This window comes from Melospiza melodia, chromosome 6 (assembly GCF_035770615.1).
Source record: "Melospiza melodia melodia isolate bMelMel2 chromosome 6, bMelMel2.pri, whole genome shotgun sequence".
Taxonomy (NCBI): domain Eukaryota; kingdom Metazoa; phylum Chordata; class Aves; order Passeriformes; family Passerellidae; genus Melospiza; species Melospiza melodia.
Window position 1 is genome coordinate 1,317,654 of NC_086199.1, and position 27,892 is coordinate 1,345,545.

Sequence of the window (27,892 nt, forward strand, 5' to 3'; positions counted from 1 at the left end):
ATAAACGGAGCTCAGGACACCCTAAAAGTAGGATTTAATTCCTACAATGCCTTGGGGTGCTGGAAACTCCCAGCACTGAGCTAATTTCAAGCTGGAAGCATCCAAGACTGTTTCCCTTGGAGATCTGGGAATCACCTTGGCTCCCCAGGATGGGAAAGAGTCAAATCCTCATCACCACTTCCCAAAATTCCCTGTTCAGCCCATCCCTAACGTTGAGCCTGTGCTTTTTTTCCATGAAAAAGCCAAGATTGAGGCTTCCAAGAGAAAATCCACAAGGAACAACCATGAAACACAACCCTGTACCTCAATCCCTGTGTCCAGAGCTGGAATATCCATTAGAACCAGGATTTGGTTTGAAAAGGAATTTTTGAAAGCAAGAAAGTCTCATAATCAAAGCCATTTTCTCACAAAGATAAGGATGAAAATCAGGTGGGGAATAACCTCTGGCCAAGCTGGAATTACAGTTTTCCAACAGTGAGGAATTGACTTTGACCAAGCTGGAATAACAATTTTCCAGTGGTTTGGGAATATTTATGAAGCTCTGAGGAAAAATGGAAGCAATCCTGGAGCATTTTTTCCATTATCCTGTAATTAATTAAGCAGAGAATATCCACACTCTGGCAACTTGGAGCACTGAAAGTTTGTCTGGGACAGGACTCCTTTTTTCCTTGGAATGTTTAGGAATCTTTGTTCCCAAGGGAGACAGAAAAGAAAAAGGGGCTGTAAATGGGGCAGATTTTCATTCCAGAAGGTTGGAACCACCCTGGTGTTTTTTATTGTATTTATGTGGTACTCTTTTATTTTATGGAGTGCTTTTTTATTTTATTTACACCAATAAAAGGAGGTTTATTCCATGGTTTTTGTTGGAAAACTCTATTCTCTTAAAGCCTTGGAATTCTGGATCTCCTGAGGAGTTGATCTTCTGGGATGATTAAAGATTGATTCGTTGTGTGCTCAGATATGTTCATAAAAAATAAACAGCTCCTCACTCTGTTGTTCATGGCCTATTGATTTCCAGCAGAAATTCCTTCACTGACTCCTCTAGCTGGACAAAATATCTTTAATTAATGACGTTAATTGAAGACAAAAAAATTAATGACAAAGTCAACTAATCCATTGGATACTCCATAAAAAACTGTGTCAGTGTTTAAAGTTATTTCTTTGCCTTTTCTAACCTCACAGATTGATTTTCCTTAAAAAATAAGAGATTTCTTTGGAAGTTTTACATCTAAAATTGGGCTGTTCAGTTCATGGACAAATATTCCATTTGCACATCACAGGGGGAAAATTCCTAGGGAGTGTTTGTGTTATTCCTGCTTTTCTTTCATAATTCTGACTGGAATATAATCAGAGTTATCCAGGTTTCTATTAAATTGAGGTGTGGCTCCTGTATCATCTTCATTCCTAAGGATGGATTTGGAATGACTCGGTGACAAATGTCTGGGATTCAGGCAAGTTGTGAAGGATGGTCTGTTCTTGCTGGCAGAGAATCAGGGAATCCTGGAATATCCTGAGTGGGAAGGGATCCCAAGGATCATCCAGTGCAGCTCCAGACCCCCAGCGATCCCACCCTGGCCATCCCTGAGGGTGTTGTCCAAACCCTCCTGGAGCTCTGACAGCCTCAGGCCATGCCCATTCCCTGGGAAGCTCTTCCAGTGCTGACTTCACCCTCTGACTTCACCCTTTCCTAAAATCCACCCTAAAAGTTCCCTGCCCATTCCCTGGGTCCCGTCCCTGTCCCAGGGAATGGAAATTGGAGCAGCCCTCAGGAGGATGTTGAAGACCACAGCAAGGTCTCCCCTCAGTCTCCTCTTCTCCAGCTGCACCATCCCAATGCCCTCAGCTGCTCCTCACACAATTCCCCTCATTTTCCCTCATTTCTCTCTTTAATTAATATTTTCACAAGCAGCAGAACCCCAAACCCTGGCTGTGTTTCCGTGTGGAGCTGGTCCTGCCTCCCTGCTCTCCTACAGAGGAGGTTCCCAGTTCCTGTGGATCCAACAGGGACCAACAGCTCCAACACAGCCCAGACTGGGCAGGTGAGCCTTGGCCTGAGCCAGGGACAAACTGATCCAAAAGTGTCCCAAGTGGGAGTTGGGCTCTGCTCCCAGGGAACAGCAACAGGACAGGGGGAAATTCAGACATTCTAAGGGAGGTTTAGGATGAATTTCAGGAAAAATTCCTCCCCCAGAGGGTGGAATCAGCACTGGAACAGCTCCCCAGGGAACGGGCACGGCCCCGAGGCTGCCAGAGCTCCAGGAGCTTCCAGGGATGCCCAGGGTGGGATTGTTGTGGGTCTGGGCAGGGAAAGAGTTGGGCTGGATGATCCTTGGGATGCCTCCAGCTCAGGATATTCCATGATGATATTCCAGCTGCCTGACAAAGCTCTTTCACTGCCTTTTCTGCTCTGAAGCCCATTCAACAGTGGGCACAGTCTTTCCCAATTAAACCATTCCTAATCCAGGAGAACAATCCTGGGCATGTAATCGAATTTCTTCTTGCAGGATTATATCAACAATCCTCCTGGACTTGCTCCTCCCATTCATTTATATTATTTCATTACTTTACAACATTTATCATGTATGTAATTGGCTTTGTGAGATACATCCATTAAAAAAAAATCTCTTTTCCCCCTTTTTTCTAGAAACTAAAATTCCCAAGTGCCATGGGCAGAAAATTCCCATCTCTGTTTTCAGGCAGTGACTGCTCAGCCTTCCCAGGAACCTTTCCCAGGATATTTGCATCCACCTGTCCCTGCCCACTGCTGAGTGACAGCAGAAGTCAAAAATCCACTCAAATCCAAAGGGTGACCAGGAGGAAGCACCAGAGCCGTGCCCTGCTCCGGGCTGTTTGAAGAGATCCTCATTCCCAACCCACAGACACCGCAGGCTCCTGAGGCTGGGAATAAAGGAAAGGTGGGAGCTTGAATCTTTTATGTAACAAGCTGGAACAAGCTGCTCTCTGGTTTACAGGGACCAGCTGAATTTTTATGACTCCTTCACAGCGGAACCGCTCCTTTTCTAGGTCACCGTGGCTGCGGGGACGCGGCTGTCACCCGCTGTCACCTGCTGAGAGCAGCTACCGCGGAGATCAGAGCTGCACGCCCTTGCTGGCTGCTCTGGAAAAGTCTCCCTGGTTCCATTTGCTTTCATCCTGCTGACAGGAAATATCAGAGCCAGAGGCGCCCACCTGGCCCTGCTCGGATGCTGGGAGTCACTAAACGTTGGAAGAAATGGGATTGTGGCTTTGGGGACAGGAAAAGTGTGGGAAGGGAACATCTCCATGTGGTGCCAGAGGGAGCCAGAGGTGGTGGGAGCAGCTGGAGGAATGGAGCCGCTCCAGAATCTCCAGGTAAAGCTCCTGGAAAAGCACAAGGATATATCTTCCTGGTTCCATTTGCTTTCATCCTGCTGACAGGAAATATCAGAGAGCTGGGGACACCTGCTTGAATGCTGCGAGTCACTAAACATTGTCCTTTATTGGGGAAGAAATGGGAATGTGGCTTTGGGGACAGGCAAAGTGTGGGAAGGGAACATCTCCGTGTAGTGCCAGAGGTGGTTGGAGCAGCTGCGGGAATGGAGTTGCTCTGGGATCTCCAGGTGAAGCTCCTGGAATAACACAAGTACATTCACAGCTGCTCCAAACTGAGCTCCGTGAGGCAGGAGCTGGAAGGGAAGGTTCGAAAGTGGTTTTGTCCGGGTCGATAAACTCCCAGGAGTAGAGAAACCTTCTGAGGGACATTTGGGACCATTTTTTACATGCTTGGAAAACATTTTCTTGGAACTTCAGCCCAGGGAAGTGCTGGAGTTGCCATCCTGGAAGTGTGGATGTGGCACTTGGGGACGCAGATTGGATTTGCTGGTCTGAGAGAGCTTTTCCAACCTAAATATTCCATGATTGAAGACTTAATAAAATCAATTTCTGCAGTGTCAAAGACTGGCCAGGGAATACACACAGGGATGCTTGGGAAAGGAAAAAAACGTGGAAGAACCTGGGTCACTGATTCCAAAGCCATATCAAAAAATGCATCATTGAAATGCAAAAATACATCCATGAAACGCATTACTGTTGGAAAATTCTTCAGAGGTCTCTTAAGGAGATGGGAAAATGTCCCTTCTGTGCAGGAATGTCTTGGCACATTCCCAAGGAAGCTGAGGGTGACCCAATCCAGGCGGTTCCCCTGATGGGACACCGAGGTTGTCTTCATCCTTCAGCTCCAGATGATGGGCTGTGCTCAGCAGTGCCCCGAGGAATGGAAATTCCCTGTGCTCCACACTCCATTTTCCATCAATGCTCCACTCAGGAGGATTTGGAACCTCCTGAGCTGCTCTAGGATCCAGACCTGGGATTCTGATGGCGTCACATGTGAATTTTACGGCATATTCCCCATGGACATTTGAGGGGACCTTACATCCCATCCTGGATGGGCAGGGACACCTCCCACTGTCCCAATGTCCAGCCTGGCCTTGGGCACTGCCAGGGATCCAGGGGCAGCCACAGCTGCTCTGGCAATTCCAGCCCAGCCAGGAATTCCCAGTTCCCAATCTCCCATCCATCCCTGCCCTCTGGCACTGGGAGCCATTCCCTGGCTCCTGTCCCTCCATGCCTTGTCCCCAGTCCCTCTGCAGCTCTCCTGGAGCCCCTTCAGGCCCTGGCAGGGGCTCTGAGCTCTGCCTGGAGCCTTCTCCTCTCCAGGAGAACATTCCCAGCTCTTCCAGCCTTTCCTCACAGGAGGTTCAACTCCCAGCTCTGAACTCCTTAAGTCAAAATCAGCAAAAATTTAATTTTCAGCATGATCCATAAATATTTCCCTGATCCACCTGAAGCTTAGAACCTGTTTTAAGTGGGCAGGAGCAGATCTGGTCCAAACCTCACCTTGCTGTTTGCAAATGCAGCCTCAGAGCTGTGAAGAAGCAGCACGGGAGGAATCAGCCCTGAAAAGTGGAAATTGGGAATCACAACCATTCCTGTTCTAATTTAATTTCCCAGTGCCAGGAACATCAATGAAAAACGTGTCCCTGCATGTCACAATCTCTTTTTTTTTTTTGGCCAAACTTTTTCTCCCTCATTCCACAAAAAAACCAAAGCCTCTTTAGATTTCCCAAATCAATGCATGCAGGGAAATCTTTGGGACAGAAAATATTCCCTTGGAGGAGAAAAATTAAAATCCTTTATGGGAACAACATGAAGAATATGCCAATAAAAATGTGGAGTTCCAACTCTCTTCTCTCACTGAATTAATTGCTAGAATTGTAATTTTTGTGACTAGTTCTGAAGAAAACTTTTGGTATTTTTTATTTCCCAGAGGAACAGCAGCTGCCTCTCCTTCCCCTGGATCTCCAGAGGCAGAGACTGCACCCTTCTCCAGGATCCCTGCTCCAGCAGAACCACCCTGACACTGCAGGAGGGCTGAGCCACAATTCCAATGGGACTGCTGCCAACAGCCTGACCCACAGGGTGTCAGGTTGGGTTCTGACTCTGGCAGTGTTGTTCCAATGTACTGCATTGTTTATTTTATCCTTTCATTTTCTTCCCTATTAAAGAACTCTTATTCCTGCTCCCATATTTTTTGGCCGAGAGCCACTTAATTTCAAATTTATAGCAATTCAGAGGGGTGGGGAGGGTTCATTTTCTCCATTTCAGGGGAGGCTCCTGCCTTCCTTAGCAGGCACCTGGCTTTCCAAACCGAAACAGTCGGGTTGTGGCACACTGACCCCCTTGGGATGATGCTGGCTTTTTATACTAAAATCTACATGTACTTTATTTATAATAATTTTCCAATACCTATCACCTATGTCAGACAGTCTGTCTCTACTCTAAACCAATCCAGAAGTGCCACCATCACAGCAGGGAATGGAGGACAAGAAGAAGGAGGTGAAGGACAGGACATGCCCACATTCCTCCATCTTGCCCCCTGAACCCCCATTCTAAAACACCAAAATTCTCCATTTTCACCCTGTGATAAATTCACTGTCATTCTACTCAAACCCTTGTGGCTGGTAACTCCTCACACAAAGCTGGGAATTGTTTCCATGGGCTAAAATCAAAGGCACAGGTGTCTGTGACTGCGTGCCAAGGTCTCTGAGCCCCTGCCAGGGTCTGGAGTGCCCCAGGGCAATCATAGCAATGTCCTGGGTTCGGACAATCCCCCGATTTCATCTCCAGTTTCTGGGATTCAGGAAGATCCCAGCTCCAGCCCCATCAGGCACCAGAGCCCTTCCCTGGGCGTGTCCCAGGAGCTCCACAACTTCCAGGGAAGTTGCCCAAGACAAAGTCCCAGTAAACAAAATGCTAAAGTTGAGGATTTGTTTTCCAAAGCTCATCCTAGTGGGAAATCTGTGGGATAAAAAAGGATTTTCTTCCTTATATTTTTCAAAATATCCCTCTGCAAAATCCACTGGGATCCTTCCACTCAATTCCCACCCAAATTATTATTCCAGGTGCTGCATATCCAAAGAAAGATTTTTGGGATCAATCTGTTGGGGGATTATTTGAAGGAAAAACTCAGTGGGAGGCTGGCAAAATTCCTGAAAATTATCAGCTGGATGCTCCCAAGGAAGGAGGCAAATGGAGAAGGATGACTTGGAGGAGGAGGGGTTGTGGAAATGGACTGGGGGAAAAAATTAATTAAAATGAAGTAAAATAAAATAAAATAAAATATAAAATAAAAAAAAGAATAAAGTAAAATAAAATAAAACTTAAGGTATAATAAAATAAAATAATATAAAAACATAGAAAGTAAAATGAAATAAAAGGAAGTTTATAAAGTAAAATAAAATTAAATTGAATAAAAATGAAGTAAAATAAAATACAATTAAATTAAATTAAACTACATTAAATTAAATTAAAATGAAGTGAAATGAAGTGAAATGAAATGCAATGAAATACAAAAAATTAAAATAAAATAAAAATATAAAATAAAACTAATTTAAATAAAATAAGATAAAAATAGAATAAAGAAAAAAGTAAAAAAATATAAAAATAAAGTGAAATACTATAAGATAGAACAAAGGTAGAATAAAATAAAATTAAAAAATAAAAAAGTAAAATGAAATAAAATGAAGTTTCAATAGGAAAATAAAATACATCGAAGCAAAATAAAATAACATAAAATTAAATGAAACAAAAAATAATTCATGTAAAATAACATGGAATGGAATGGAATGGAATGGAATTGAATGGAATGGAATGGAATGGAATGGAACGGAATGGAATGGAATAAAATAAAACAAAATAAAATAAAACAAAATACAATAAAGTAAAATAAAATAAATTTTTAAAATAAAATAAAACCAAACAAAATAAAATAAAATAAAATAAAATAAAATAAAATAAAATAAAATAAAATAAAATAAAATAAAATAAAGTAAAATAAAGTAAAATACAGCAGATTTCCCTACCAGCCCAGCCGTTGTCCCAGAGCCCCGAGGCCCCAGATGCACACCCCCCGTGCAGTGGTCCCGTCTCACCTGGCGGATGCCCAGGCGATAGGCCAGGATCCGATCCACGGCGCTGGGGTTCATCTGCGTCCACTGCAGGCTGTAGGAGTAGACCCGCGGCCTGTTCTGCCACAGCGGGTTGTACGTGTCGTAGTAGAACTCCGGGGCGTAGGCTTTTCCTGGGGAAAAGATGGAATTAGGGAAAGCACTGATGCCTCAGGTTTGAGCTTTTCTATTTTTCACATTCTGTGCTGCTTTAGTGTGAGGGTCTGGGCTCCATATCAGGGGATGGTTCTGATGAGGTGCAGTTCTGAGCTCTGTGCACAGAGCAGGGAGACAAAACAATTCCTGCTCCAGCTGGGCACCAAGGACAAATGATCCAAATCTCAGGCCCTAAACTAAAGCTGCCTGCAGCAGCGAGGACCCTGCAAGTCCTTAGAGCCCCAAAGGCCACCTTTCATCCGATCCCCAGACCCTGGGGAAATTACTTCTTTTTCCCATGGAAAATGGTCTCTGGTTGTGGCCACTCGCAATGTCTGACTGCGACATTCCATGCGTTAAATTTGCAAACTTTGCTGAATTCTCCAAAACTAAAGTTGCCCTCAGCTAGGATCCTGCAAGTCCTTAGAGCCCCACAGGCCACCTTTCATCTGATCCGCAGACCCTGGGGAAATGACTTCTTTGTCCCACGGAAAATAGCCTCCGTTTGTGGCCACCCGCCCTGACTGCCTCTGTGATGCCAAGCGAGAAATTTGCAAACTTTGCTGAATTCCTCAAAACTAAAGTTGCCAGCAATGAGGACCCTGCAAGTCCTTAAAGCCACAAACACCACTTTTAATCTGACACCCAGACCCTGGGGAAATGACTTCTTTTCCCATGGAAAATGGCCTCCATTTGTGGCCACTTGCCCTGCCCGATAGGGCAGTGCCAAGCTTGAAATTTGTTGGAATGTTGGGGGACACGGGACGGATGATGGACTTTGGACCTGGTTCTCATAAGAGATTTGATAACAGGATGATGCCTTGGCAAAAGCAAAGGGAACTTTGAAAATTAGACCTGGATTGCAAGAAGATTAAATCAAACGGATTTACAGGAAAAAGAAAATCCCATTGAACTCTGCAAGCCAGAGGTGTTGTTATATGCATAAGTTTGTGTTTGTGACTTTAACCTAATCATTGTAGTACACATTACTAGTCTCCCTAAAATAGAATATAAGCATTTGTATCCCACAATAAAATTGGATTCTGATCACCGAGTCAGTCTCCCCGTCCCTCTCCATCACCAACAGAAATTTGCAAACTTTACTGGATTTCTCCAGAACTAAAGCTGCCACCAATAGGGACCCTGCAAGTCCTTAGAGCCCCAAGAGCACAAACATATGAAAACAGGACGACCCCCGTGGTATTGGAATGTGTTCCCTGTTGAGGGAGTGATAAAAATATCCTTTGTCCCCTCAAAAAGGAAAGAAGCCCACAAGTTTCTCTCCTCAATTAGGTGAAGAGACATCTCATAGGCCTAGGAGACTTCACCTCAAAATTAAGGAGAGCAAATTGGACAAAAGCCAAAAAGTCCTTTCTGGGCAATTAACTAGAAAAAAAGAAAGCAATCGCTTTTGTGAGGGGTTTTACTAAGAGCAAGAATGGTTAGCACTTAGCTCAGTTTTTCTCTGTTTGTTATTTTGCCTTTTATTAAACTTTTTTTGTTTTCAACACCACAACAGAAGACATCCTGCTGATTTTTTATGCCTCCAAGAGCAGCTGAGTTATCTTAGGTGTGTTATAGGCCTCAGAGAGCTTATTAAACCCAGCTCAAGAGTTGCTGTATCACCATGGCAGGGAGAAAATGATGCATCTGACTCCATCTTATCAGAAGGCTAATTAATTACTTTATTATACTATATTATACTATATTACATTACATCTAAACTGAATCTGCCAAGCGCTCAGCTCTGCTCACACTGCCCAAAATCTCACGTGTGTCACCCTCAGTCCTGACTCACACACACACACCTGGTCTGATAGGGCAAACAACCAAAACCTCATCACTGTGGGTGAACAATCTCCACATTGCATTCTGCTGTGGCACAAACACAGGCACAGCAAATGATAAGAATTTTGTTTTCTTTCTCTGAGGTTCAGAGAAAGTGAATCTCAGAAATATTCTTGGGCAGAATTGTGCCTTGCTTTTCTCTGTGAAGAGAAATGTGGCTACATAAACAAGGGGGACTGAAGAGAGAAAAACAAGCAGGGTGGGACTGCCTGGGCTAAAGCTGGAATGGGACAATGAACTGCAAGGTGCAAATGGAGCAGAACTGATCCCAGGGACAGACCCCGTGCCTGGCCGTGCATTTTGGGGCCATTTTGGTTGATCTTGGGTGCAGCCCTGGCTGGGCTCTGGTGCTGCCCAAGGTGGATGCATGGAGGAGATGCTTTGAATAAATCCCTGCTCTAGGGCAGCCTTGATAAGGCATCACTGAAAATCACAGAATGACCAGGCAGCCAGGGAATAACTCAGCCAGCCAAGAATTCACCCATCCATCAGGAAAAGGAGGGAAAACACACAGAAATTATCAGGAAATAACTTCAGTGGGGCATTTCCAGATCCAAGGGTTCCAGCTGGAGCCACCCCTCATTCCCAGGATCCAAGGGCTGAGATCCAACTGCAGCCATCCCTTCATTCCAGGACCCAAAGGTTGAGATTCAACTGCAACCACACCTCGTTCCCAAAATCCAGTGGTTGAGATCCAGACCCTCATTCCCAGGATCCAAGGGTTCAGATTCAACTGGATCCAGCCACTCATTCCCAGGATCCAAGGGTTCAGATCCAACTCCTCATTCCCAGGATCCAAGGCCTTGAGAGCTTTCTATTTCCATTCATACTTCTGCAGGGATTTGACAGTGGGAATAATTGGGAAAGGGCTGGAAAAACCTGGGAAGACATGGCCTTCCTGTCACATGGAATATGGGAGGGATATGAACTCATTACTCCCTTCCCTTAACTTTGATTTCAGGAGTTTGTGACAAAACAAACACTGAACTTAGGGATTTTCTCCTCAAAACTATCCCTGAAAGTGGAAATAGAGAGGGATGAGAGGCATTTCAAATTCCAAATGGGACAATTTCCATCAGCAGAAAAGCCATGAGGAGGAAAAAATGCCTTAAAAGCCCCCCAAATGCAAAGGAACAAAGGCAAAATCTGGGAATAAACAGCAACACGGCACCTATTGATCCAGCTTTTCTCTCCAACTATGCTTTTCTTTCCCAAGCATAAAAAGCCCTTTTAGCCAAGATATTTTTCCCAATTGCCTGGGGAAGGAGGACCTGGAATTAGCCCGGAGTGGAGGAGCAAACAACAATATTCCAAGGAGAGGGAGCAAAGCAAAACCACTGCTGGCAAAAAGGAACTGCAGTGGGAATAAAAAGGGAGCAGCGGTGGAGACGATTTGTTTTCCTTGTTCCTGAGAAGTGGGAATAATGGGAAAAGCTCATGCTGGATGCAAATTATCCTCTTCCCACTCCCACTGCTGTTGGATATAATGGGATCTCTGGGGGGGACTGAGAGGAGCCATAATGAGCCACTTGTCACAGGAAGGGCACTTGAACAACACCGGCACCTTTGGGGCAATAATGAGGCTCCTGAAGAGCTGCATTATCCCAAATCCCTGTGAAAACAACCCCGGGAATGGAGAGGCTGGAAATTCAACAGCACAACACTGAGAGCTTCCCTTGTAAGCTTCGGGAAGCAGGGATGTGGTTTGGAGTACAGGGAAAGCAGAGGTGGCTTCTGTAAGTGTGGGAGTTATGTGGAACATGGAAATGTCCCTTGTCCCCAAATCCCTTGGCTCTGGATCTTGGGAGAGTGTAGGAGTGCCAGGGGGTGGGACGGTCAGGAAGGATGGAGATCAGAGATCTCTGCAGCCAGGTCGTGGAACTTGTGGTTTACTGCAAAGGGCCTGGGTGCAGGGCCCTGCTGGGATTTGGGGTTTATTGCAGAGGGCCTGGGTGCAGGGCCCTGCTGGGATTTGGGGTTTATTGCACAGGGCCTGGGTGCAGAGCCCTGCTGGGATTTGGGGTTTATTGCAAAGGGCCTGGGTGCAGGGCCCTGCTGGGATTTGGGGTTTATTGCACAGGGCCTGGGTGCAGGGCCCTGCTGGGATTTGGGGTTCATTGCACAGGGCCTGGGTGCAGGGCCCTGCTGGAGCTGCCAAACACAGCTCAGAGCAGGCTGAGAGAAGAGAGGGGGAGAGAGGGTGAGAGGGTAAAAGAGAGGATAAGAGAGTGAAGTTCCCGTTCCAATACCATAAATTTCTTCTGTGCTGAATATTCTGATTCTCACTAACCAATCCAGTACAAGATACAAATCCTACAGCATTTACATACAGCCTATAAGAATCATTACATTACCACACTGTGTTACATTTCAAACCCTAAAAACTCCTCTTTGGGCCCTTCTGCCAAGCTGCAGGGTCTGCTCTGACCCTTGGGCCTGTCTGCAAGCAGAGGGTGTTGTTCCATCACAAGGGGATCACCTTCAGCTGGCCACACCATTGTTTTCCAGGTGTTCAGTAACTGAGGGATCTCAAAGCTTGCTTTCATTTCAGTCTCGCTTATAGTTTCCATATTCTCAAAACCTTTTGCCAGGCAATCATATTGATAAGGCTTTCCTGGTTCAGCTTCCCTAAAAGGAGAGGAGGGACCTGGAGCTCCTGGATATGATCCAGGGGAGGGATGTGAGGATGTTGGCTTGTTGGTTTTCTCTGAGGCTTCCCAGAGCTTTGAATGGAAGCAGGAGTTGGGTTGTGTCACACAGAAAGTTCAGCTCGTGTTTGGGAGCCTGGAGGTTGGCACGATGTGGATTTTGGGGTGGGAAGATCATTTTTAGCTGGGGTGACAGGAATGGGGGAGGTTTCTGGGATCTCAGCTCTCAATGGGCCTCACACCTCAGAGCCCAGGTGGTTCAGAGTTTGTGGAGTTTCATCCCTGGGGATCCTGTGTCCAGCTCTGGGATCAGCAGCACAGGAGGGACCTGGAGCTCCTGGATCTGGTCCAGGGGAGGGATGTGAGGATGAGGAAGGGCTGGAGCATCTCCATGGCCAGGAAAGGCTGAGGGAGCTGGGGCTGCTCAGCCTGGAGAGGAGCCCCAGCTGAGAGGGCCCTCAGTCCTGGGTGTTCTATTGTGTCCTTGTCTGTCCCCGTGTCCCCCTGTCTGTCCCTGGCTGTCTCTGTGTGTCCCTGAGTGTCCCTGGGTACAGGGCCTTGGGCACTGCCAGGGATCCAGGGGCAGCCACAGCTGCTCTGGCAATTCCAGCCCAGCCAGGAATTCCCAATTCCCAATCTCCCACCCATCCCTGCCCTCTGGCACTGGGAGCCATTCCCTGTGTCCTGTCCCTCCATCCCTTGTCCCCAGTCCCTCTGCAGCTCTCCTGGAGCCCCTTCAGGCCCTGCCAGGGGCTCTGAGCTCTGCCTGGAGCCTTCTCCTCTCCAGAGGAACATTCTCAGTCATGAGCATTTGCTGTGCAGCATTCAATCCCTCCAGGCAGTGCATCCAAACATCCAAACATTTTCCACCAGCCCTGTACCAGTGTAAGGTCAAAAATGGGATGAAATCTCTGTGGCACTGAATTAGAGAAACCAAGCAAAGGGGAAAAGTCACTTCAGCTGCTCCATTCCAAGCGCCACTGGGATCTAAAAACTGGAGAACTGTCCTGAACACAAGTGGATTGAGGCATTCTCCTTGTCCTGGCACTCCAGGCCTTTATCCAAAGTCCCTCTCTCTCTGTCCCTGGGTTTGAAGTTGTTCAAAGCAAGGAAACACCATCCTCCCCCCACAAAAAAATTCCCATTTATTTACCAAATGGACTGAAATATCCTAATGCAGAACTTCCAAGATCATTTATTATCATCCCTTGGGATGGAAATCCAGGAGGCAGAGTGGTTTCTCTCCCAATTCTCCAGATTCTAGCAGATCTTGGTGCTGGAGTTTGATTTCACTCTGATAAAAGGAACCCTCTCTCAGTGACCAGTTCCCACCCTGCCTTCAATCCCAGAGCTGTTTTCCACATTTCAAGAGGGTTTCATTGTTGGCTCTGCGGCTTCCTCAACTTTTCAACTTTCCTTGAAGTGTTCCTATCCCTTTCATCCTCAGATCTCAAACAATAAATCTGGCTCAGCTGTTTCTGACACCTGAATTTCTCAGCTGTCAATTTGTAGCCCATAAAATCTGTATTTAACACATTCTGCATCCTTGGATTCCACATTCCTTGTTTTTGAAGACTGGGGGATTTTGAGTTTTTAAAATAAAAGAGCTTCAGCTGGTCCTTTTTAGAGAAAACAATCACCCAGAATTCCTCATCCTGTGGTCCACTGGGATCGCTCAGCCATTGATCCCTGAGGAAATTAATCCCTTAAAGGAATTGTTGTGGAGTGGGCACTGCAGATTCCAGCTGGGATGAGGGCAGAGCAGCACAGGGACCTCAGCAATGCCCCAAACCCTGTGTCCCTGAATGTCCCAGATCCCAGAGGGTGAGACTGGTGTTGGCTCCCTGTCCTGCAGAAACAAACAATGGCAATTGTGTGGACACAGAGCATTCAAGGAATCATTTCCTTATCTGTTTCCTCCTTATTTTCCCATCGAGTTCTGCCAGTTCCTTGGAGTTTTGGGAATTGCAGCAGCTCTGTCCCACGTTTGTGGCACTGCTGGTGACAGGAGCTGGCTGTGAGCTCTGAGCAGAGCAGCTCCCACTCTATCACGCTCAGGGAAAGGAAATAAAATCAGAGATTTATAAATGCTTTCCCTCATGGCAACCTCAGTTCCAGCCCTTTCCATCTTTACAGTGCTGGGAGAGCATAAATCCTGAATAAAACCCTGCATTTAACACTGTGAAATAGTGGGAGACACTGAATTTATGGAAAATGCTGCCCCTTCCATGCTCTGCTTTATTCCAGGATCTCTATTTTATGGAAAGGTTGCAGGAAGAAAGAGAAGATGTTTTGTTCTTTATTTGCAATTGGGAAAGGCAACATCTGTCTCCTCCTGGATCTACTCCTCATCCCAATCCTGCAGCTGGATCATCCCAGTCACCTCCTGCCTCCCCATAACCATGGAAGCTGAAAATCAGGGCATTATTTGGTTTGGAAGGGACCTTAAAGATGTTTTTTCTTTTGTGGCCTTCCCTTAATCCCCCAGGAATGAGTTCCAGGGCCTTCCCTGTCCTCCAGGAGTTTTTGGCCATTTTTAGGAGAGGCTCTGTTGGAATCCCCAAGGTTTTTAATTAAAATAAAAAACCCTTTTCCTGGCAGATGAATGGAAAAGGATTTTTGCTGCTGCTCCTGTTGGAATTTTAAAGCTCACACAAGAGGCAGCCACAGCTTCTCTGGGAATCCTGTACCGGTGGGAATTTGGAAATGATTCCAAATAATTTCCAATGCTGAGGACCACGGTGCTACCAGGGATGGTGGCAGGGGCACAGAGCAAACACTGAGAAATTCCTGAACGAAGCACCTGGAGAGGTGCCTGATCTTGAAACGGGAATCTCCCAGGGAACTGGGAAAAATGAGAGGATCACATCCAAGCATTCATCCTTCATAAATACGGAAAAAACTGAGGATGGTTTCCCAAAGAGAGGACAAAACTTTCCCAAATCCTCTAAATCCGAGTTCATGTTGACTTAAATCCATGGGGAGGGTTTGCCAAGGGGTGGGGTGGATATTCCATCCCTGGAATTGTCCAAGGCCAGCTTGGATGGGGGTTGGAGCAACCAGATTTCATTAAAAATGTCCCTTCCCATGGCCTTTTCCAGCCCAAACCATTCCATAATTCCAAGATCTTTTATGGAACAAGTCCATCCTTGGACCTATTCATCCTTTCCAAGGTCCATCCTTGCCCCGTCCATATGAAACAGGATGGGGGCAAACCCAATCCAGGGTTTGCTGTGCTCCATTTTGCCACTTAAAATATCCAAAAATCAGGGAAAACCTGGAAAAAAAACCAGAGTATTTCTATGTGTTCTTCTCCTGGAAAGGTCCAAAAGATGCTTTTTATTAAAGAAAAAATGAGTTTCCAAAGAGCTCTTTCCAGAGGTGGATTCTGGGATCAACAGAAGGGATGATCCAGTGTCCATCTCCTCAAATCCCATTTTTCTGGGATGAGGGAAGGCAGGAGATGTGAGGTACCTGGCTGTTCCATGGATTAGTGGTGGAAGATTGGACTGGATCCTCTCCAAGGTCTTTTCCAACCTGAATTATTCCTGCCATGGATGGGGATAATCCCTTCTGGAGATGCTGGCAGGGAAGGAATGTTTGGATTGTCAGGTTTCAGCATCACCAGCCCCAAAGAGTTTCCAAGAGCTTCAAGGAAAGGGAAAGCTCTGATCACGAGCTAACAATTAAACCCTCCCCAATTAGCCCTTGATTGGCTTGATGTTGCACTTGGCTGGAAGCACTGACGGGGTGATGTAAGACAGAGTAAATAATTAAAGATGAGCTCGTTAATTAACGCAATATCCCACGGCAAAAATATTCCACAGGCCAGAACAACACAGAATTAATATTCCAAAGTGTCTTCCCTCGCTGGTGGGATCAGGAGTTGGTTGATAAAAGGAATTAAGTCCATGGAATGGCATTAGAGCTTTGTTTAGTCTTACCCATGGCTGTGATGAATAATTGAAATTTTGAATTTTAATATTAAATCTGCAGCCCTGCCAAGCCAGCCCCATCCACTATGGACAGAGATTCCTGGTGGAAATTCAGGAAGGAATCCCCCACAGATGTGTATCCAGCCCTGATTAAATAATTTCATGGAGAGGGAATAAAATATTGTCTAAAAAAATTGAAAAATCCCTATTTGGACACAACTCTGGGGACAAATTCGGCCCCAGCAGAGAAAATTCCAGCTCAAGGGGGTCAAACTTCCCAAACTGAGGAGAAATTTTAAACCAGGAATTGTCAGGTAAAATCAGTTCTAGGTAATCCTAATCCTAAATGGCTTCCTGGGGGCACAGAGAATCATGGAATTGTTCAGGTCGGAAAAGACTTTTAGGACCATCAAGTGTGGCTGTCAATCCTCTCCCCTACAGTCACCCCTATCCCATGGCCTCCAGAGCCTCACCCATGGGTTTGGGACAATTCCAGGGATTGTGACTCCAATGCTGCCCCGGCAGTGTCTGACAGCCCTTTCCTGGAGGAATTTCCCCTGATATCCACCTTTAACCTTCCCTGGGGCAGCCTGAGCCTGTTCCCTCTTGTCCTGACACTTGGAATGATGCAGAAAAATAACAATGAGGAAGGTGAAATGGAACGAGAAGAAGGAAGAGGAGGAGGAGGAAAAGCAGGAGGAGGAAGAGGAAAAAGAGGAAGATGAGGAAGAAGATAGAAGGGAGGAGGAGGAGGAGAAGGATAAGGAGGAGGAGGAGGAGAAAAAGAAGAGGAAGAAGAGGAGGAGAAAAAGAAGAGGAAGAAGAGGAAGAAGAGGAAGAAGAAGAAGAAGAAGAAGAAGAAGGAGAAGGGAGAAGGAGAAGGAGAAGGAGAAGGAGAAGGAGAAGGAGAAGGAGAAGGAGAAGGAGAAGGAGAAGGAGAAGGAGAAGGAGAAGGAGAAGGAGAAGGAGAAGGAGAAGGAGAAGGAGAAGGAGAAGGAGAAAGAAGGAGAAGGAGAAGGAGAAGGAGAAGGAGGAGGAGGAGGAGGAGGAGGAGGAGGAGGAGGAGGAGGAGGAGGAGAAGGAGAAGAAGAAGAAGAAGAAGAAGAAGAAGAAGAAGAAGAAGAAGAAGAAGAAGAAGAAGAAGAAGAAGAAGAAGAAGAAGAAGAAGAAGAAGAATTCGTCCCTCCTTTGCAAACTGGGAACCTGCAGAACACAGAGACCAGCACTCCCCCTGCCTTGAGAAGCCACGGCACAGTGACAAAGCTGCTCCCGGGGTGTCCCCAGCTGGTCAGGCCAGGCCAGGCCATGACCCAGCAGGGCTCAGGTGTGTCCTGGAGGAACCTCTGCCACCTCAGCAGCTGCTCCAGGGAGGGAGAAGCTCCCTGTGCTCATCCCCCTCCTTCTCCAGCACCAAATCCTCCCTCAGGGAGGCTCCTCAGCCTCTGCCATTCATGGATCTGTTTGATTTATTTGCTCCCAGCCCTGGCAGGGATTTCCGAAGCCACAGCCTGGAATGGACTTCTTGTTGCTCTCTGGATATGATCTGGCCCTGAATAAAATCTCGAGGTGGTGAAGCTGTGAGGAGCATGAACTCAGCTCTGCTTCCCCACAAACACAATTTGCCTTGTCACTTCTTATTTATTTTGAAGAGACTGGCAGGTTACATCTGCCTCGTGTTGGCCCAGATGCTATAAATTAACCCCTTTTCCATGTGTGATTTATTTGGCTTTCATCTCCTCCAATCTGGCTCAAAATATACAGGAGAAAAAAGAAAAAAAACAAACAAAAAGGAGATTCTGCAGGCTCGGGGGTCAGAATAAATCTTTAAAGCCAGGATGCATGAAATGCTGCACTGAAAAGCTTTCTCTGAGCATACCAATGGTTTCCTGCAGCCCCAGTCCAGCACATTTCTATTTTCCTGCATGAAAAACCAGAAATAAACCAGCTAAAAATGGGTTACAACAACCCATTATTCCCCCAAAACAAAAGCTCCACACAACTGCCACATTCCTGCCTTGCAGTTATTTATTGGGCTTTTTTTTCCAATTATGCCTAAGAAGTGCCCAATTTCTTGTCTCCATTCACATTCCCAGTGAAATCCAAGCCTCCTTTTTAACCATTTCATCATTTTTTTCAGCATTTTCAGTTCCCTGGGGCTTTGACTCCATCTGTGCTGCTGAGATTCAGGAGCACAACAGAGCCACTGCTCTGAGAGCAGTGGAAAAGAATTTATTTGCTAAATATACTCAACTTTAACTTTAAAAGGCTAAGAAAAGTCAAAGTGTTACTTCCAGCATCCTTAATCCACCATAAATTACCAGGATGGGATGAACCCTAAATGAGCACAGGCAGAGGTGGGAAATGGAAAACATCATAAAATCATTTTAGGACTCATTTTCAGTTTTCTGCTTTGCTAAAATCACTGCAGTTGCCCCAGTCCTGGCAAAATGATTGCCTTGGAATAGATTTCCACAGTCTGGGATCCAAATTCTGATTAATAGATTGAACCAAATTTACTCATTTGAGGCCAAACAGTTTTTCTGTTTTCCTTCAGAGCTGCCTTTGGGATTAAAATCCCAAGATTTGGAGAAGCTGGTGGCTGTGAAAACCCCTCCAGCAGGCTCTGAATGGTGTCAGCCAAAGGTTGGGTCCCATTTGGAAGGAGAAGAACCATCCAGAACTGTGGGATTTGCTGTGTTCCCACCACATTTGTGCTGTGAGAAATTCCTGCCAAGGGGATGCCATTTCCATCACATCCATTTATCTCCTGGCTACTCCCAAACCAGAGATTCCTGTCACCCTGATTTTTTAGGATTTTCTAAGCCTTCTGATATTTACGTTCTTGTAATGAACTTTCTCACACACTTTATGTAAATTATTTATTGTTTTGCATTCTTTATAGAAGAAGAAAAATTTGGACTGTTGGTTTGTCCAGTGTCATTGGAGAGGTGGCACTGTCACCCTTCAATCCACTGTCACTTTTGGAAACCTATAAATGTTGGAGTCAGAAAATAAACTTCCCTTTTTTACCTTGAAAACAGCAGGGTGTGGGCTCATGTTATTTCATGTCCCATAGTGACAGATTCCAGATTCCTATAGGGACAGATTCCAAACTCAAAATTCCTATAAGTAACAGATTCCAGATTCCTGTGGTGACAGATTCCAAACTCAAAATCTTGGAATCTTCCTTTTGTTGCTTGAGCTCTACCAAGCCTCACCCAGCAAAACCCAAACACTCCATGAACACGGTTTTGAAGAGAACCTTCAGATTCCAAACTCAAAACTCCCATAGTGACAGATTCCAGATTCCTATAGGGACAGATTCCAGATTCCTTTAGGGACAGATTCCAAACTCAAAATTCCTATAAGTGACAGATTCCAAACTCAAAATTCCTGTAAGTGACAGATTCCAAACTCAAAACTCCTGTAGTGATGGATTCCAGATTCCTATAGGGACAGATTCCAAACTCAGAATTCCTACAGTGATAGACTCCAGATTCCTATATAGTGACAGATTTGATACTCAAAATCTAGAATCTTCCTTTTGTTGCTTGAGCTCTACCAAGCCTCACCCAACAAAACCCAAACAACCCAAACAATTCAAACACTCCACAAACACAGTTCTGAAGACAAACTCCAACCACCTGGGAAAACGCAAACAAACTGCCTAAAACCCCTTCAAAAACCATTAAAAAACCAAACTAAGAAGCGGCTTCATTCCCAGCTCCACTCCTCCTACCTGTGACGAGGAAGCTGCAGCGGCCGGCGCCCGCCTCGTTGATGATGTTGCAGTTGTAGAGGCCGTAGGAGTCGCGGGAGAGGCTGCTGACGGTGAACTCCGTGGAGTCCTGCAGGTCGAAGTGCCCCGAGCGCAGCAGGCGCCCGCCCAGGCGCCACTCGTAGCTCAGCACCCGCGTGGGGTACGCGCGCAGCACGCGGCAGCTCATGGTGACCGCGCGGCCCTGGCCCTGCCGCAGCTCCAGGAAGGCCGGCTCCACCGCCGGGGGGTCTGCGGAGACACACACCGGGTTAGAGCGGGGGAGCCAGGCCTAGGGACAGGATTGACTGAGGTTTGTGTTTAGGAGCTGTCCCAGAGACAGGATTGATCCAGGTTCTTGTGCGGGACATCTAGGGACAGGATTAACCAAGATTCTTGAGTGGGGCCCATGCTATAGACAGGATTGATCCAGGATCTTGTTCAGGATGTCTCTTAGAGATAGGATTAACCAAGGTTCTTGTGTGGGACATCTCCTAGGGACAGGATAACCAAGGTTCTTGTTTAGGACCTGTCCTATAGACAGGATTGATCCAGGTTCTTGCTTAGGATCTCTCCTAGGTCTGTGGAGACCAGGGCAGCAGGGTGTTGGAGGGTTGAAGCCAGACCTAGGGACAGGATTAACTGAGGTTTGTGTGTGGGGCCTGCCCTAGAGACAGGATTGATCCAGGTTCTTGTGTGGGACCTGTCCTAGAGAAAGTATTGATCCATGTTCTTGTTTACGATCTCTCCTTGGGACTGGATTAACTGAGGTTTGTGTGTGGGACGTGTCCTAAAGACAGAATTGATCCAGGATCTTGTTCAGGATGTCTCTTAGAGATAGGATGAACCAAAGTTCTTGTGTGGGACTTGTCCTAGAGACAGGATTGATCCAGGTTCTTGTTCAGGACCTCTCCTAGGTCTGTGGAGACACAGCAGGGGGTTAGAGAGGGGAAGGCAAGCCTAGGGACAGGATTAACTGAGGTTTGTGTGTGTGGGATGTGTCCTAGAGACAGGACTAACCTAGGTTAGGAACCATCCTAGGCATCTAAACTAACCCAGGTTCTTGTTAGGAACCATCCTAGGCATCTAAACTAACCCAGGTTCTTGTTTACGACCTGTCATAAGAACCTAGAGTAATCCAGGTTCTTGTTTGAGACCCATCATAGGAGACAGGACTAACACAGATTCTTCTTTAGGACCAGTTCTAAAGACAGGACCAACCCAGGTTCTTCTTTAGGGCCCATCCTAGGACTCAAGACTAACTCAGACTCTAATTTAGGACCAGTGCTAGGAGACAGGACTAACCTGGTCCATTCCTGTTGCAGGAGGCAGGGTGGGTTCTTCTTTGCACATCCTAAAAACTAATCATGTTAAAGGTTCTGGTTTAGGACCCATCCCAGGAGAGTCGACCAGCCCAGGTTGGTGTTTAGGGCCTGGCTTAGGAGACAAGACTAAGCCAAGTTGTTGTTAGGAGATCCCTTGGAACAGCACTGAATAGAGCCAATAAACTTGTCTTAACTGGGACAGTGCTTGGAGCAACGTATGGAAGGTGTCCCAGCCCATGGCAGGGGTGGAATGAGGTGGCCCGGGAGGTCTGTTCCATCCCAAACCAGCCGGGAATTCTGGAACTTTCTCTGGATAAAGTGCACCAGGCAGCAACACCCCGGGCACAGAGCTGGGCTGGTGACTCTGTACTCACAATAATAAATATGGAATAATTAAAAAAAAATCTGGGGAATAATAAATCTGTGCTCAATGGTGACTTCACATGTGGGCACATTCCTGAGGCTGCCAGAGCTCTGGGAATGTTTGGACACCAGGGATGAACAGTGTCTGTGTGTCTGTGCAGGGCTGGAAGCTGGGCTCCTTCCAGCTCGGGATATTCCATGATTCCATGAAGTCTCCACCCCAGGAGCTTCACCAAAAATCTGGCTTCCCCAAAAATCATCACCCCTGGATCTCTTTTCTCCATTCTGGTGGAGGTTTTGCTGTCCCAGTTCCCCACACCCAGAACAGCCTGTTCTGCCCTAACTCCAATAAAAGTGGTTTTAAATAATTCACATTCACAGCTTCAAACTCCACCAGAATTTTGATTCTAGCAAAACACCAAATAAATAAAATAAAACCAACGTCCAGTGTGTGTGCACAGACCCAACTTCCCGCTGCCATTTGCCTTTGGAAAACTTCACCATGGCTGGAAAATAAGGATAATCTGGCCCAGCAATGGTTTGTGCTCAACTCTCCAGAGCCAGAAACACACATGGAAAATGTACTCCCAAAGGTATGAAAACCACGGAATTCTGGCTCTCTAAAGAACTCAGCTCAGTTTTTAACCCCTGAGAAGGAAGAATTCCTGAAATCCTCCCATTCCATGGCGGCACAGGGAGGTTTTATATCCTTACGAGGTGTTTTACATAAAACATTAAAATGCTCCTGCTTCCCCAAGTTTCCCAAGGCAGCAGCTTTGCAGGGAAGTGTTGGCTTAAAGACAGGAATTCTCCTTGGGAAAGAAAATATTTCAGATCTCCACTGTTTTCTCAGGGAGATCTGTGCAGCTGCCTCTCCCAAATCTCCTGTTTTCCTCTGACCATCCTGTCTTAAATTATTTGTACTTCCCAAAAAACTCATAGATCCTCCTGTATTATGGATATCAAAGGAATTATTAATCAGATTTACTAATATTTACTATTTTCCAGGCATTTTTCCATAAGTTGTCCAAGGGGAAAGTTCTCCATGGAAAAGCTGGAAAACATTGGAAAAGGGCAGTGGAGTCCCCATCCTGGCAGGGATTTAAAGCCCTTGGGGACACAATCAGTGGTAGCCTTGGAAGTTCTGGGAATGGTTGGATTTGATCTCAGAGGGCTTTTCCAGTCTAAAGCATTCCAAGATTCCATGAACTCTCCATATTTTTATGCATCGTGATCACAACAAGGCACCCGCTGCTGTTCCTGGTATAATTTTTATAACAAAGCCAATTTTATCTGAAATAAATATTTGATTTTTAATTGGAAATTCTCTATTTTTTCCCCATTCCAGCCAGGATAATTCCATATCCATCACCTCTCCAGCCCTTCCTGCCACACCTAAATACACCTTAAAATCCTGGGAAAATTCTCCCTAAACTTTGAGAAAAGCACAGAAGAATCTCTAAAATAACAACAAAAAGATGCTCAAGTAGCATCAGCTGAAGGGTCTCCTGATCCTGAATCCCTGAGGATGAGCACAGGAATTTTGGGACTGGAGTATCACAGAATCTCTGTGTTTGAAGTGTTAAAAAACCTTTATTGGATGATTTTTCCATCATTTTCTGCCCTTGCTCATAAATCCTTGGAATGTTTGAACATCCAAAACTCATCTCTGGTTTGGAATAAAATTCCCTCCTTTGTTTTCCTTGCTGCTTCCACTGAATGCTCCAAATCTAGGGAAAGATTTCAGGGAATTATTTTAACCATCCTGATCCAATGTCCTGATCCTAAATCCCCGAGGATGAGCACAGAAATTCTGGAACAGGAGTATCACGAAAGTTCCATGTTTGAGGTGTTAACAAGCCTTTAATGGATAATTTTTCCATCATTTTATGCCCTTGCTCATAAATCCTTGGAATGTTTGAACATCCAAAACTCATCTCTGGTTTGCAATAACGTTACCTCCTTTGTTTTTCTTGCTGCTTCCATGGAACGCTCCAATCCCAGGGAATGATTTCCCCTCCCGTGGCTCCTCAGTTCAACGATTTTAACGGGAATTTGTATTCAGGCCCTTCTCTCTTCTCCCCCTGCTTTATTTACTTATCAAGCTACTTTAGCCTTATAAACAGCTTTTAAATGAAACTTTCCCCTGCCTTTAAGGTCAAAAAAGTCTTTAAACCCCACAATTCCCATTTATCCAGGGGCTGATGATCCCCAGTGACAGGAAGAGAAAATTAACTCGGGCTGCTCATTCCTGAATCCCACTTTTGCAGGTAATAACTTTAATGGGAAAGGGAAGGGCTGATAAAAGCCCCTGCCAGAGTTAACACCTAATTTTCCCATCATTTTTCCCCATTGTTTTTATAGGATTGTGGCTTCCCAGATGCGCAGGAGAAAAACTGGAGTTGTTTGTGACTCCTCTGTGTTGAACTCATTTGCATCAGCTCTTCCCCAAGGCTTTGGCAATTTGATTTAATTTACTTTTTCCCTCCTTATTCCTTTCATAATTCCACTATTAGTTTTGGAAAAATCTCCAGCAAAGCTGCCAAGGGAGCACGATTCATTCTCTCCCACAATTATCTTTGGGAAGCAAACGGGGCTGGAGTTAAATCAGGCTCTCTATTAATGTTTAATGAAGATTTTTAGCCTAAGTACATTCATGTTTTAAGGATTAGGAAACAGAAAAAGGAAAGTTCTGGAGCTATCCTGAGAAATGACAGCGAGATGCTTGTTTGGTTTGAATCACACAGCTGCTCCTCGCGGTGAGGGTCAAATCCTGGTTTTTATAGCGGGATTTGTTAAGGAGAAAATTCATGGAATTTATTTCCACCCTGATGCCCCAAGCAGAGGCTTCACCCGCTGGTTTGGCCTCTCCAATTTGCATTTTAAGCTAAACAAATAACGAGTTTTTCTCTCCCAGCTCCAACAAGGGGAATAATAAATAAATAACAATAAAAAGTGGCGCCTCTGCTCGCTTTCCATTGCTTTTGTGGCCACTGCTGGATTCACACAACAGGAATGTTATCCAGCACTTCTGAATCCATCTATTCCCAGACTCTCCACTGCAGCCACATTTCCAGGTTTTCAGCTCCTGAGGTGGGTCTGGAGGTGCCTGAATGGAGACATGGAGAAGCCCAGACAAGATGGGATTTAAGAGCTTTGGAAGCTCCATTGCACAGGGATTGTGATCCCTGTGAAATTACAACACCAATTTTCCAGCCAAAGCTTGGAATAGGGGCATCACACCTTGGATAATGGATTTATTCCAGTGAAATGAAACCACCATGGCCAGAGATAGAAAAAAGCCATTTGCACATTTAGGAGTAAACTAAAGCAAGTGTGCAAATCCATCCTGGAATTGTGCATTCCAAACCCTGCCCTGCACAGATGTATCCATGGTACAGTGATGAAAATTCCTGTTTTATTAAATCCAGGAATGTTGTGGGATGGAAAGGACCTTAAATCCCATCCCATTCCATGGCAGGGACACGTCCCAGGGTGCCCCAGTGCCCAGCCTGGCCTTGGGCACTGCCAGGGATCCAGGGGCAGCCACAGCTGCTCTGGCAATCCCAGCCCAGCCAGGAATTCCCCATTCCCAATGTCCCACCCATCCCTGCCCTCTGGCACTGGGAGCCATTCCCTGGCTCCTGTCCCTCCATCCCTTGTCAGAACTCCAAAGATTCTCGTCATGGACTCCTAATTTTTTCATCTTATCCCTGGCAAGGTCCTTATTTTAAGTTAGAAGGATTTTGATGGTAACTTTCAGTGTAAAATTATTATTAATTTCATTTTCTTCTGCATTCTGTGTCCATGTCTGCTTTGCAGAAGGATTTACAATGGAAAATCCCAGTCCCCACTCTCAGGAATTTGCTAACTTGGATTTTGTGCTTCAAGTTGTCTCCCGTGTCTGCGGAATTTGCTGGGATTTTCCAGGCTGGTGCCTCTGTCCTGGTTTGGCTCCTTGACAGGGCATTAAATTCTCTGGAAATCCAGATCCAGCCTCACCCAGCAACTCCCAGGTTCCTGAGCTTCAATATTTGTGCTGGAGCATGTGCGACGTTTGCGAGTGATAAATATTCAGATGAGTAAAGAGAAACGAATAAAATGAAAACTTTGGGGCAAAGCTGCACCATTGATGTCCCTCCATATCTGCAAATCTTGATTTAGTTGATTTGTCCAGCTGGGGCCAGAAGGGGATGGGTGAATAATGAGGAGCTTCCTTAAAGAACCATGAAATGGGAATAATCCATGGGTTTTTAAAAGTGTCTGCTCTTCTGAGCATCTTTTATGGGCTCTGCTGCTGCTGTTCCTTGGATTTTATGGAATTTAAATTGTCCTGGCTAGAATATAAATCAATGAACAGCAGTGAACAACATTTTAATCCTACAGAGCTCACGAGGGGAGCCGTGGCTGAGCTCTGGGTTAAGGAACCTGCTCTATGGGCAGGTCCTGCATCCCAAATTTGTCTCTTCCACACCCAGGATTAAGGAATGTCTCTGGAGGTGCAGGGACCCACTGGTGACCTGGGAATAAAACCCTCTGCACTCATCCTAAAGTATTTTCCAGCTAAAAAATCACAGAGGCAGATTATGAATGATGGAGGTGCTCATCTGGAGAAGGAAAGAACCCAGGGAAATCCTTGCCAGGCCTGAAGGGGCTCCAGGAGAGCTGCAGAGGGACTGGGGACAAGGGATGGAGGGACAGGAGCCAGGGAATGGCTCCCAGTGCCAGAGGGCAGGGATGGGTGGGAGATTGGGAATTGGGAATTCCTGGCTGGGCTGGAATTGCCAGAGCAGCTGTGGCTGCCCCTGGATCCCTGGCAGTGCCCAAGGCCAGGCTGGGCACTGGGGCACCCTGGGACAGTGGGAGGTGTCCCTGCCATGGCAGGGGTGGGATGGGATGGGCTTTAAGGTCCTTTTCAACCCAAACCATTTCTGGATTCCATTTGGGATTTGAATCGACTCTCCTCCCTTAGGGATCCAGCCAGGGGTGCAACATCCTCGCTCATTCCTGGAGTGACTCACTCCAATTCCTTTGGAATATTTAGTGGGAAAATAATTTTTTTTTTTTTTTACTCATTCCTGCAGCACACATTCCATTATTTGTGGGGCTGAACTCCACTGGACGTGAACAGGGCAGGGCAGAGGATGGAGACTGGGTTGGGATGGCAGGGATATTAGGTATCATCCCGTCCCATCCCACCCCTGCCATAGCAGGGACACCTCCCACTGTCCCAGGCTGCTCCAACCTGGCCTGGGGCACTGCCAGGGATCCAGGGACAGCCACAGCTGCTCTGGGACTGCTCCCTAAGCTACAGAAAAATTTATCTAGCTAGATATTAGGAAGTTTAAAGCTTAGTAATGGAGCTGTGTGCATTGTGTTTGAAGGCTCACAAGCAGGGATTGTATTTGAAATAAGCAGGCATTGTTTAACCAAAGGTACCTGTGCTTACAGTGGTTGGATGGAACTGCTGTCAATGTGCTTTTGCTTTGTGTGATTGGGCACAAAACTCATAAAGTGAGCTGTGACATTGAGTTCTTGGTGTGCTGCCTGGGATGTGAGCTGGTGACATCTTCCCATTGCCATAGCCATGGAATGAGGCTGATGCTGGAAAATCCAACAGCCCAAGGCACGTTCCAGCAGCCCGTCCTGTTGGGGATTTGTACAGACCCCAACTGGTGACAGCCTTCATCCCAGGGTTGGGGTCACCCCATCCCAACCATGTTCATGCTCCCAAAAAGTGATGGACAAAGAGGTTCCAGCCTCAAGTGCCAAATAAACCAGGGATAAACATGGAAGGACCAGGCAGAGAGAGGAGCAGAGAAACTGGTAACACCTGGGGGAGATCTCAGCATGATGGCTTCAAATAAAAAGTGTTTTTTACTCAGACAGGGGAGGCAAAGAGATGTCGTGAGGAGAGCAGAAAACACAGAAATGTGCACATAAAACAAATGTATGGACTTCAAACAGCACCAAAATCCCATTTTTACTGCTCTTCTGGACAGTGTTTGCAACAAATTTTATTTGCCTTGAAATAGAGATCAGTTCTCACCTCAGTATTTTATTTCTCCTGTGGACAAGGTCACTTTAGATCCAAAGGGGGTTTGCTTTTGTTGATCAGAGCTGAGAATTACCAATAAACCCCCCAAATTTCTTTCTTTCTCTGTCCTTGGGAGATTTGGAGCCTGTTTTATGTGCAGGAGTCATGGCTTTAGGTTAAATTATGCATTTACCTTTGGGCTGGGGGAGGCTTTCATCTCCTTTAGAACCTGGGACTTAGAACAAACCTCAGAAACCGGAATTCATTGAACTGCCCCTATTTTTAAGCAGCCAAGGTCAGGGCTTGAAACTTTGGGGTCAGGGATTGAAACCCTGGGGA

General features: G+C 46.0%; 1 protein-coding gene across 2 annotated transcripts in view; it reads right to left on the reverse strand.

The window, feature by feature from the left end:
• The window catches only part of MDGA2 (MAM domain containing glycosylphosphatidylinositol anchor 2), a 203,449-nt gene that overhangs the window by 28,282 nt on the left and 147,275 nt on the right, over nt 1–27,892 (reverse strand). For both annotated transcript variants that reach the window (XM_063159579.1, XM_063159580.1), the window contains 2 exons: nt 19,811–20,080; nt 7,470–7,618 (listed from right to left, as the gene is read on the reverse strand). In XM_063159579.1, the coding sequence (XP_063015649.1) occupies nt 7,470–7,618; nt 19,811–20,080 (419 nt within the window). The remainder of the gene's footprint in view (nt 1–7,469; nt 7,619–19,810; nt 20,081–27,892) is intronic.